The sequence below is a fragment of the Crassostrea angulata genome, chromosome 3 (assembly GCF_025612915.1).
Source record: "Crassostrea angulata isolate pt1a10 chromosome 3, ASM2561291v2, whole genome shotgun sequence".
NCBI lineage: Eukaryota > Metazoa > Mollusca > Bivalvia > Ostreida > Ostreidae > Magallana > Magallana angulata.
This window is the reverse complement of record NC_069113.1, coordinates 43,545,631-43,558,288: the sequence shown is the minus strand read 5'-3', so window position 1 is coordinate 43,558,288 and position 12,658 is coordinate 43,545,631. Positions and strand designations below refer to the sequence as shown.

The following is a 12,658-nucleotide window of genomic DNA, read 5'->3' as shown; positions in this document are numbered from 1 at the left end:
GACATCCTGAAAGACTTTGAAAAGGAAGCATTTTTTGTAGCCCCTGTTTCTCAGAGAGAGGAATGCCGTTACATGAGAGAGAAAGTTATTATAATGAAAACATTTTTGATGATGAACAGATGTGAGTGAGGAATCTCTGAATCGGGAGTGAGGATTTGCCATCTGATAAACCATCGCAGCACTCTTCACTCTCTGGGTCTGGCCTTGTGGGTCACTTATCCCAGTTTTGGATAAATAAATTCTGTATCAATCTGTAACTTGATCGGGTCACTCTGTGAGCTGCCCCCAGTGAGCTAGTGTCAATCTTTGCAAGTCTAGGACATCTATGATTATTTTTTTTCACTCTTTTGGGACTTTTAAATTAATTTTTCATTGGATTTGTTTTCAGAGCAAGAAGGAATATTATTGGTGTCATCTCTATTTGGTCTCAGATTCAGAGGGAGAAGGAAAATAGCTGAAGTGTGTACACCAATTAGGAACTCTTATTCGCAGACAAGTATGTATCAATGTTTATCTATGTTATCTCTGCTATATGATTCACTTTTTTAAGTGCTTTTTGATCTCAGAATATGACGTATGATTTTAGAAAAGAAATTGCCCTAACCATGTCAGATAATATGCTGTTGGACAAGAGTTTATCCCAAAGATAATTTTCTACCATGGGCTCATTTCATGTTTCTCAAATCAATTTTTTGGCATTAGTAAACCAAGATTGAGCAACTTTGTAATGATATTGACTTTCAGGGGTTGTTTTCAGGCCAAACTCCTTTAAATCGATCATTAATATAATAATGGAGAAGCATGCATCTTGTGACAGAGACATTAAAAGTATTTTGTCATGAAATGGCTAGGTTATATTGGTACCTAATTTGATACCAATGTTCTCGGGGACTGCATTCAAACATTATATTCTTTCCTAGCTCCTGCTGTTTTAGAGAGTAATTGGGAAAAAAATTAATGCTCTTTTCCATGATGGACTTCAATACTTGCAGACTTGCTTGTTTTGCTTCTTTAACATAAGTACAATGTATGTTATACCATGGAAGCTTAATATCCTGTAAGAAACATGTACATTTTATTCAATATACATACCAGTACTTTGAAGATGTAAACTATTTCTCGATATTAAGGTGTTGTAGGGTAGTAGTCAACTGTGCATAGAAAGGAAAGGGGGGGGGGGCTGAACAAAAAAAAAGAGACCAGAAAAGAATAAGCTTGGCTCATTTTATGTCATGTCCACACTGTTTTCGACTGATGAACTAAAAAAGAAATGATCACATGGCTTGCTATCATAAACAACATGCCAAGTACATGTACCGTGCACCAGTGCTTGGCAGACTAAAGACATTAACCGGTATAATCTGATGTGCATAGCTGTCAGGGTTACAGCATATATCACTCAAGTTATAAGTGAACATGTATGTTTAAAAACAAGCCTTGATTTATGTATATCAACATGTATTGCAGTGCTTAGAGTCACATTCTATAAATAAACAAAGAAACATCTAACAATTCATCTGTGCATCAAGAAAAAAGCGATATGAAATAAAGTGTTTTTAGTCCAATCAGAAAATCTGAGCACCCCACAGCTGTTGCATTGTACCAGTAATAGATGTGGGCCCTCTGTCAAGGCCACACACAAGTATTATATCTTTCTGATATAAACACACAAACAGTAATAAGTTGTTTGCCACTAGCAAGGACACAAAGATAAAGTGTGCAAAGCAGACTTTTATGTGTGATGCACAGACTGGAGGCTAGTATACTCTAGGTCGGGCTGTCATAGATAGTCCATATCTCCACATTTATTCCACTGAAATGTGTGTGTGTGTGTGTGTGTGTGTGTGTGTGTGTGTGTGAGAGAGAGAGAGAGAGAGAGAGAGAGAGATTCCATGGTAGTAATAAAAAGTGAAAGATTGTGACAGCTATAGTCAGCTGGGACTAGTAGTAATTGCACTGCATTTCACTAATTAACTCCGCAAGGGATCCTCTCTTATGATTGTTTAAATGGAATCTGATTAATTATTAATCAGAACTCTGCAGAGATTTAACAGATAGACTCAGCATGAGATTGTCTGCTCTGTGAAAGCACCAGACATTTTGGCTGTCTGACCTCACTGGGGCAATCCCAGTGGTAGCCATGGTTACCTAATGCATAAGTGACCTAAGCCTGCCATTTGGAAAGAGTGGCAATTTGCTGTAGGAAAAACAAAGAAACAGATAAACATCTTGTAATTAATATTTGTTAGATTGGACTTTAAAAACCCATCAGCTTCATGTTCTTCAATTTAGTATGAAAACAGACTATAAACATGATTGCACATATGCATTAAATGCACATTTAAGTTGAAAACACTTTTCCAGGATGTATTTAATTTTGAATAAAAATTTTATCAATTTTTTTATATTACAGATGTGAATGTGCACATTTTGGCATATAGTATGTATAGAAGACATTATCAATTAGGTTTTGATAAAAGGTCTTAAACATCTGAGTAAATAAGTCAAAAAACGTCTTCTGCATGAATATACTTTGTTACAAGATGTACACTTAAATTTGTATTTTTACACAATTCAATAGAAAACAGCTCTTAGGAAATCAGTCTAGATGTGTAAAGTGCTTCAACAAACATATGTTGGCTGTCTAATGTCAAGTGCCTTAACCAGGAAAAGATGCTGCAATTTGAATGCTCTGTATCAACAATCATCATATCATTTAGCTATGTATTCTGCAAGAAATATCTCCAGTCTCTTTATGTTGTTTCCAATTTTCAGACATGCAGCAAAGCTAACTTATTTATCATCAAAGAGCTCCAAAATGTTGTATGTGTTCATGTTTTTAGGATATAAGAAATAGCTTCTATGGAGGGTTGTTTTTTTAACATCAACATTATGTAATCAGTAAATTCTTCACACTGAGCTCGATTCAGTGAAAGTGAGCTTAACTTGGAGTAAGCCAGACACATACACCATTGAAAGGAATCCCTGCATGGCTGAATAGCACCCTCTTTTTTTTTTTTTTTAACAGACCCCCAGATTTATGAGATATTATTAGGTATATTTATCCAGAGTTTAAACATGTGACCCACTTCCTTGGCATTGTTTGAATAGTTCAACATCTGTTGGCTAATTCATTTTATGTAAAAATTGTGCAGGCTTGAATTGGAAACCTGATGCTTTAGTGAAGGAAATATTTCTGTCAGTGAGGTTTTATGAGGAATACAGCAATTTGTCTATTTTAATACCTCACAAAATGATTTATAGAACAGATTAACAAATTAAATGCTTATATGTAATACATAGAAAAATTATTTAGCCTCTTATTTTTTTTAGATTATCAGTTTTTGGCCAGAGAGTGAAGGTTTGAAGAGCAAAAATGGGAAATTCATCAGGAAAAAACAAGAAAAATAAGAAGGGGAAGGAAGAAGGAGAAGAGAATGACCAAGCAGCCAATGAACAAACAGAACAAAAGCAAGGAGAGGAAGCAGCCAATGAGAACAAGGAAAACAAACCTGCTGAGGAAGCAGCCAATGAAACAAAAGAAGACAAAGCAGGAGATGAAGGAGGAGGAGGGGAAGAAGGAAAAACTGAAGAGTCAAAGGTAGCAAGTAGATCTAGCAAAGTATTTATCCTTGTACTCTATGGTGCTTGTGTTGACTTATAAAATGGAAAATTCTTTACTTTCATTTCGCTTTAAAAATTACTTTTCTTTATTGTAATTATTTCGATTATTTCTTTCATACTTAATTTATCTCTTTGCATGAAAATGGTTGCTTGAGGCTTATAATGATCTAGATACTTGTCTTGTATATTATTGGTCATATATAACTGTGTTGAGTGGTAGAAGTATTTATGTTCACAAGGACCTCTTTTGCTTGTCCTATATTTCCATGGTGCTGATTTCATTTCTACTCCAGCCTGTCTCTTTTCATAAGTCAAAAATTGCATTCAATATTCAAATTTCAAGTGCTTCACATTGTTTAAGCTTTTTGGCAGATGATGCAAGTAAGGAACTTGTTTACACTTGCAGGGAAAACTAATCATGGTTTTTCACAAAAAAGCATAAATCTTGAAATTTGATTGTATTTTTACATTTGTATTCATAAAGTACATGTAAGTACTGCTTATACAAAACTTAAAGCTTTTATTCTTTCCTTTAAAAAAAATACTTACTGATAGTCAAAACTGATATTTAATAAAAGTTGATTTAAAATAGATATACTACAGTACTTGTATATGTAAACTTCATCAACACTGCTTCTCGTTTTCAAAAAATCTATATGGAAAAAATCATTAAAAAAAAAAACTGCTTGGTGTGTATGAAAAGCGTAATGCCGTAACTATCAAACCTTATTATTCCTGATGTATAATCTGCATTTCTTTGAATTTAATTTTTTTCATTTAGATATTCAAATCAAAAATTGAAACACATTATTTGATACTGATTGGGGATGGGTAATTTTTTTTTTTTTTGACAAGATCCCTTGTTTTACCTACTTTATAGAACACTGGAGGACTTGTGCCATTGGGTGCTGGTTATCGGTCACCATGGAAATATGTAGCAATGAATGTCCTTGGTGTTTTGTGGTACATGGTGTGTATGTTTGTCAACCCCCTGTCTGTATATTTCTATCAGGGAACAGCTCAGAAAGCAGATGGAAAGGAAGGTGAAAAGTCACCAGAAAATGCCGCTACTGTCAAAACTAAAGAAACAAATGTAGAGCACAAAACTGATGCTAGTAATAATGCAAAACCTGAAAATGAGATAAAAGATGAACAAAAGGCAAATGACACCAATGTGGCACAATCCTCTAGTGAACAAAAGTCTGACAATGTTGAACCAGTTTCTAGTTCTGTCTTAAATGAAAAAGAGGCAGGCAAAGTTGAAAAGTCTGAGGAGAAATCAGCTGAAGTAAAAGTAGAGCAAGAAACAAATGAACAGCCATCTCAAAATGAAACAGAAAAATGTGAAACTAGTGACAATATTACAGATCGTAATCCTCCTTTAGCATGTCAAGATGAGGAAGGATTAGACACACCTGAAATTAATGAGAAAAATGCTCAAGAGAGTGATGAAGTTGCTAAAGAGCCAACAGTGGAATCAGTAGATGATGCTGCAGCAGTAGTGGAAAAGCAACCGGAAGAACCTGCTTCAGATAATAGTCAAGATACTCCAAAAGAGACTGACGTGAAATCTGAGGAGAGCTCTAAACCTGTTGCCCAAGATGAAGAGACTGTCAAAAAGACTGAAGAATTGATTGAAGAACCTGCCAAAGAAATTGCAGAGGAGCAGTCTGTAGAAACAGCCACAGAAGAAAACTCAGAAGAAACGCAACAAACAGAGGAACATGTAAATAAGGCAAATGATGTCTCTGAAGAAGCAAAAACTCCTCAAGAGCAACAACCAGAAGCAGGTGAGGAAGAAAAGGATGAAGGAAAAAATGAAATCCTGGAAGAATCAAAACAATCAGAGGAACCTGCAGATGAGGCAAATATTGCCAGTGAGGAAGCAACTGGTGCTCAAGAGCAACAATCGAAAACAGTTGAAGAAGAAAAGGATGAAGGAGACAATGAAAAAACACCAGAGGAGTCAGAAATTGGGGAGCAGACTTTGCCTTCAATGGAAACTGAACAACAAAAGGAGGAGGTTGTAGACAATAATGTAGAGGTAAGTAAAAGCCAGTAGTTCAGGAGGAAGGAATGAAAAATGGAGAAATGGAAGTGCCACCACTTCATAGGCGGAATTAAAAGCAAATCTTAAACCAAATTCTAAGTTACTACACCACTCAGTTGTATGGAAATGGACGAAAATGAAAGTGGACTCCATTAAAAAAAGAATTATGTAATAAAGCCATCATTATTGGGAAATATCTATTTCATTCAACTGTGAGTGAAGAAACAGGGATGCTTTAAAATGGAGGAGATGATCTTAAGGAATGTGGAAATAGTATCTAGATAAACCCTTCAACCTTTTGATAAATTCTGCAATGCAAAGTTTTAAGTAAATACTGATCTTATTTTCCTATCTTCTCTGTTGGTGTATTCTTGTTCATGTTGTATACAGTGTATTACATCATCTGTAGATGAGGGAGTTCAGTGCATGACAACATGGTTTGGGGTAAAGATTTCTGATAAAACTGAACACTTCTAATTTACTATTTCTGAAAATTTTTCAAATCGTCTTATACCATGTATACTCTGGAAACATTTTAATATGCATTCTATTGCTATCAAACATGTTTGGAAACTTTCCAACTTCCTTTCCTCAATTTCTTGTCATGACAATTTGCTTGTTGCTTAAATATACAACAATTTTTTGGGGCAAGTGTATTATCTCTTGCAGCTTTTTTGTTTCTAACTATGATAAGAAAAGTTCAGTTTAGGTTAAATTCCAGAGAGAATAAGTTCAAAAAATAAAAAAACCAGCTTCAAGTGAACCCTTACATTTGAAGATTCCAAATATTTTTGGGACAATGAATAGAATAATGGAGAGAGAGAGAGAGAGAGAGAGAGAGAGAGAGAGAGAGAGAGAGAGAGAGAGAGAGAGAGAGAGAGAGAGAGAGATCAGAAACTTACAATAATAACTACTTTTTTAATCTTTAAACACTGTTTTTGAATAAACCTGGTCACATTTACAAAAACAAGAAAATGACTAAATATTGTATTCCAAAACAATATTTGAAGTCGAATTAAAAAATTGTTCTTTATAAATTTTACCTTAGGAGCCAGAGCCCAAAGAACAGAAGAGTGCGGAAACACCTAAACCTGATGAAACGACAGCTGACACACCTAAACCAGATGAGCCAGAACCAGCAGCTCAGGAGGAATCTAAGGAAGAATCCAAGGAAGAAACTAAGGAGGAACCTAAGGAAGAAAGTAAGGAAGAAAGTAAGGAGGAACCTAAGGAAGAATCCAAGGAAGAAACTAAGGAGGAACCTAAGGAAGAAAGTAAGGAAGAAACTAAGGAGGAACCTAAGGAAGAGACTAAGGAAGAAACCAAGGAAGAACCAGCCCCAGAATCAGAGGAAAAGCCTCCCATGGAAGTTTGTGTAAGTGATAAATTCTTATTAAGTTTAAATTTTGATGAATGCATGCACCACACATGACTAGTAAAGATTATTGTAATGGTATTTCAATAAGAGAGTGGATAAGATTTAGTTTGGAGTTTTTTTGCAAGGCAAGAAATAATCCTGGTTCATGGGAACCAGAATCTTGCAGCCTCCTGCAATGGGTGTGATTAAGCTGGTAAATGTACAAACATTATTGCAAAAATGAATTTGAAATTTAATGCTAACAAAAATTCCCATGATTGGTTTTATTTCTAACATAAACTGATTCTTTTTGGTCAATAGGAATTTATTTCATTTCATAAGAAATAATCATTATGCTTTTTAAAACTTACGAGGATTTTTGCTGACAACCAGGAATTCTGTTTTTAAGTGGGGATGAAATTGAATAATGAAAAGTAGTTTATGCATGGCAATTTTCAGGAAAAAAGTAATTTGAAACTAATTGATTGCAATTTTTTTGGAGGAAATAATGAGTAGAGGTGGTTTATGATATATAATTGCACAATTTAAGAAGCTCCTGAGAGTGCTGTTAACATTTTTAAACATGAGTGTCTTTTTCCATCATATATTTACACCCACTTGGTATTTATTTCCTACGAAAGCCGAATAGGGCCACATAAAAAAATATTTTTATCTCGTAATTACGAGAAAAGATCTCGTTATTACGAGTTAATTATCTCGTTATTACGAGAAAAGATCTCGTTATTACGAGTTAGTTATCTCGTTATTACGAGAAAAGATCTTGTAATTATGAGAAAAGATCTCGTTATTACGAGATAATTTTCTCGTTATTACGAGAAAAGATCTCGTTATTACGAGAAAAGATCTCGTTATTACGAGAAAAGATCTATATAAAATGGTGCGTTTCTGAAAAAGAATTCGACTGGATCACACTTTAAGTCTATCTTTTTCATTCCAGAAACGTTGATTCAATTTTGATCAATATTTAAAAATAACAACGATCATTATTCATTAATTTCTACATATCAAAATGATTGGATTTGACATTTTATATGGTATTAATAAAAGGAAAGAACTTAATGTAATTTTTCTATTCAACTTATATATCTTATAATCCCACTCCGAAGTAAATACCAGGTAGTCCTATAGTCGTAAAAACACAGTTTTATTAGTTACAGATAACTTTAATGACTATATAGTTTCAGTCATGGATATGGATACACAGGATTTACCCGAATTTGTGTTTTATATGTTCATACACAACCTACATGTATATTGAAAATAATTGATTTTATATAAACATTTTGGAGTCTGAAAAAAATAACACGTATCCTTCTTAATTATTGATATATAGTTCAATGAATTTTTTAATCAATTTGCTTTGCTAATTCTTCTGAAATTTCTTTAAAACTGCTTGGTCTGATTTTATATCAAATTATGCGTTTTAAACGATGATCATGCTAAGTAAGTGTATATTAATAGACATTGCAGTAGTTCATACACTTTATATAAAAAGAATAGAATAATGAAACGCGCCATTTCAAAAATAGATCTTTTCTCGTAATTACGAGATAATTAACTCGTAATAACGAGATCTTTTCTCGTAATAACGAGATCTTTTCTCGTAATTACGAGATCTTTTCTCGTAATTACGAGAAAATTAACTCATAATAACGAGATCTTTTCTCGTAATTATGAGATCTTTTCTCGTAATTACGAGATCTTTTCTCGTAATTACGAGATAATTAACTCGTATTTACTCGTAATAACGAGATAATTAACTCGTAATAACGAGATCTTTTCTCGTAATTACGAGATCTTTTCTCGTAATAACGGGATAATTAACTCGTAATAACGAGATCTTTTCTCGTAATAACGAGATCTTTTCTTGTAATAACGAGATATTTAACTCGTAATAACGAGATCTTTTCTCGTAATTACGAGATAAAAATATTTTTTTAAGTGGCCCTATTCGTCTTTCGTACTTTCCTCCAATATCTAAGAAAAGAAAACAAGGCAGAAATGTTCTATCAACTTCCATGACCAAAATGACAAAATGAGATCTGTCTAATTTGATAACTGACAATTATAGGATATAGACTTGATTTAACTTGTTAATTTGACCTGTTGATTTTTTTATTTTCCAAAAATATTTTTATGCATTCAAATAGATGTTGTTCTGAATTTTTTGTGTCTTGATTTATATTGTTCACATGTAAATTAAAGTCCAACATGTAAATTGATCCTTTTTGCATCAGAAATATGCTTTGACTGATGATTTTGAAAAATTCCTGAATTTTTGATTTCTAATTACTGGTATTGTATTCCATTATGAATTAGTTTGGTAGAGCTTACATGTATTTGTAGTAAATTGTACTGGTACATGCATGGTTATACATTGTTTTTTCTTAAGCTTACTTAGTCTCCAACATTTTGTATTTTAAAATTTCCCAGTGACTGGGCATTGCTCTTTTACTAATACTTATGATCTAATTTTCTTTTCCCTTTTTGAAATTTTAAACAGGAGCCCCCACGGATAGAACCAGAGGCAGCGGCTCCAGCAGAGTCAGAACCACCAGTAGCCACCCAGGAGGAAAGTGCAGAGGTTGCTAGTCTATCACTATAAATAAAATAGCTGGTATTGTAGCATATTGTATTAGAAAAGGTGGTTTAATTGATTTTTTGTCACACATATTCTTTGACTGTTCTGGTATATTTTGAAGAGCTGAAATTTTAAGATTGATTGAGCATATGCAGATTCAATCAAGGAGAAAACATGTAAATTTCAATATTTCATATACTGTAAAGGTATTTATCTGCATATTCTATTTAGCCTTTTTGGTGGCTGTATCAAGTACAACACCAAATGTCAAATAAATATGTTACAATAGATCAATGATTCAGAAATGCGCTAAATCAAATCCACTCAAACTTATTGAAATGGTATCTTCCACCAAATATTGTACATGCCAAATAAAATACATATACTGTACCATAATTCTTTTAAGCAAATCTAATTGGTTGTTGCCCAAGTTAGAACATATTTGCAAACCAATGCTCAATATGTATACCTCTTTCTACCTTAACTAATAAGGGAGACTTTTAAAGCTAATGTTCATTAAAAAATTATTTCAGAGTGAGAAGTTTGCCACTGAGTTCCGATGGGAAGATGAAGGAGAAACCGTCAAAGTGTCCGGCTCTTTTAATGATTGGAAAGAGCAAGTGCCTTTAGAGAAAAAGTATGTTTATGCTGCTTAACATACCAGTATTTTTATCATGCAAAGAAAGATAACTCCTCTTAATTCATGTTAAAGCATTTTTTTTTCACCAGTCATAAAATATATTCTGGGTGAAAAAAAAATTCTTGAAGGCGATTTTTTAAAAATGTTTAATGATTAAGAGTTAAATTAATTACACATGCATGTTTTTTTTTTTTACAGTGGAGACAACGTTTTCCAAGCTGTCATTGATCTCCCCAAAGGAGAATATGTGTTCAAATTCATTGTGGATGATAATTGGATAATTAGCAAAAAACTGGTAATACATTTGTATTTACAACAATGGTACACATATGAATATGTAGATGGTGAATTACATCCGTATATCGATGTTTTTACAGTTTCTAAATGTATTTAAAAACCAGACTTTTAGCTGGAGAAAATATGAAAAATTCTACACTTATCTATTGAATGTTCTGTTTTTTTGGACACATCATTAAAACAATTACATGCATGTCAAAAAGTCATGATTGTTGATATAGAAGCTATAATAGAACCCTTCCTTGATATACTATAATACAATAATTCAACTTTGAAGCATTACGTGCTTTAGATAAAAATGATATATGCTAAATAAGAAAAAAACTTATTGGAATACATGTATTAAATTTGTCATTTCAGCCAACCAAAGTTGCCGATGATGGAGTAGAAAACAATGTTGTCGTGGTTTCCGGCTGAGCATGCCCAGTCCTCTCCCCGACTCTACACAAACAACACAAAGTCAAGACGCATTCTCTGTGACATTCCAAGCATACAGATTAGATCAGCTGACATATTTTCTTCTTTTTGTGAAAAATTTTGATCATCATTACACCAAAAGAAAACCAACATGATTTTTTTTTTCTTTTTTGCAAAGCATATTTGTTTGATGATGCACTTGGAGTTCTATTTTAAGAGCTGAGCAAGAGTTTTATTTTTCTCTCACGTTTTCTGTGGAGATTTATCATTGAAATCATGCTTTGATCTTTGAAGGCCTTTTTTACTTTCACTTCTGCGGTATTTGCTTGTATTTTGTGCTTTTCAAAAGTGTAAATGTGTTTGTATAAGTGTGAATGTGTATTTTGTAGAAGTACATGAAATATTTATTCTTTAAATCCTCTCAACTTGGGACTTTAAGCATCAAAAACACTATTAATAAGGAAAATATGTAGTAAAGGGAATTCTTTGACCAAGCTTTTATGTGTTTTTAGCTAAATACATGTCCCAAATATTTTTTTTCACAAGGTTTGGTAAATAGATAAGCATTTAGTATTAAATTGACCTTATTTTTTTTAAACCCCCCCCCCCCCCCCCCCAAAAAAAAAAAAAAATTCAGTTGCAAACATCCTCTGTTCACATTTTTGATTCGAAACCCTGCTCATACTGACTCTTGCTGTTGTGCTTCAGATAGGATGGTTCTAATTGTAACTCTATCTGGGACAACCCTATTACTTGAACAGTCAACAAGGCAAGGGTTTCATTAACAGCTGTTAAGTACAATATGTACGGAGTGACTTAAGTGTGGTAATTGGGTTCTGAAATGTTGTGACAAGTAGTTTTTTTTATATGAATAGTTCAACCCTCAGAATGAGTCCGAAGTTCAAATGGAAGCCCCAAGAGCTGTTTGTTTTGTAATTCTGTGATTTATTTGTTCAGCCTAATCATTATCACCGAGATGCTTTAAATAGTTATAATTTACATAAGATTGGTAGAAGAGAGATAGTTGCTATTATTGTATGAGGTTCTCAATTCTTTCCACCTTTTTTTATATCTGGCTTTTAATACAACTGTATTCATTCATATTCTTGGTAATGTTGCCTAATTTTTGAATGCACTGGTGAATAGGAGTTTGTGGTGAGCTTTATCAAGGGGGAGATAATTCTACATTTATTTGCAATGCAACTTGTTGGATAGTAATCATTCATATTTTTGTATAACTGTGGTATATATTGTCACATTGAATGCTGTCACACTGTGAAATGAATGTTTCCTTTCTCTAAATATCTAAGATTTGAAAGGATAAAAAAACTGTAAGTGAATTTCTCCTTCAGTTAAGATGATTTTGATCTATGATCATGAAATTCTTTTGAGTAGACATCTTATTGTACTTAGATATTTTAATGGATATTTTTTTTGTTATACAAGTTAATATCTTTACTTACCACTAAGTAATCATCAAAATGAAACAATTGTGTTATATTGTTTATATGTCAATTTATAGTGTTTGTTAATTACTAAAATATCTAGTCATTTTTTTGTATACCTAACAAAAGACATTAATTTTAGGGGAAAATTTCACATAAGTGGTAAAAGTGCTTGTAGTAATGTAGTGTCTTGTATGTCATTGAAATAAAATTAACTAAGTTAAAA

General features: G+C 33.0%; 1 protein-coding gene across 5 annotated transcripts in view; it reads left to right on the top strand.

Moving 5' to 3' along the window:
- Positions 1-12,658, top strand: part of LOC128175284 (neurofilament heavy polypeptide-like) — a 20,094-nt gene extending 7,436 nt beyond the window's left edge. For 4 of the 5 annotated variants that reach the window (XM_052840796.1, XM_052840798.1, XM_052840797.1 and 1 more), the window contains exons 2-9: positions 389-496; positions 3,334-3,601; positions 4,505-5,668; positions 6,723-7,049; positions 9,556-9,636; positions 10,167-10,270; positions 10,472-10,568; positions 10,931-12,658. In XM_052840796.1, the coding sequence (XP_052696756.1) occupies positions 3,377-3,601; positions 4,505-5,668; positions 6,723-7,049; positions 9,556-9,636; positions 10,167-10,270; positions 10,472-10,568; positions 10,931-10,987 (2,055 nt within the window). In that variant the 5' untranslated portion in view covers positions 389-496; positions 3,334-3,376 and the 3' untranslated portion in view covers positions 10,988-12,658. The remainder of the gene's footprint in view (positions 1-388; positions 497-3,333; positions 3,602-4,504; positions 5,669-6,722; positions 7,050-9,555; positions 9,637-10,166; positions 10,271-10,471; positions 10,569-10,930) is intronic. The other variant, XM_052840801.1, reaches the window with a different exon arrangement.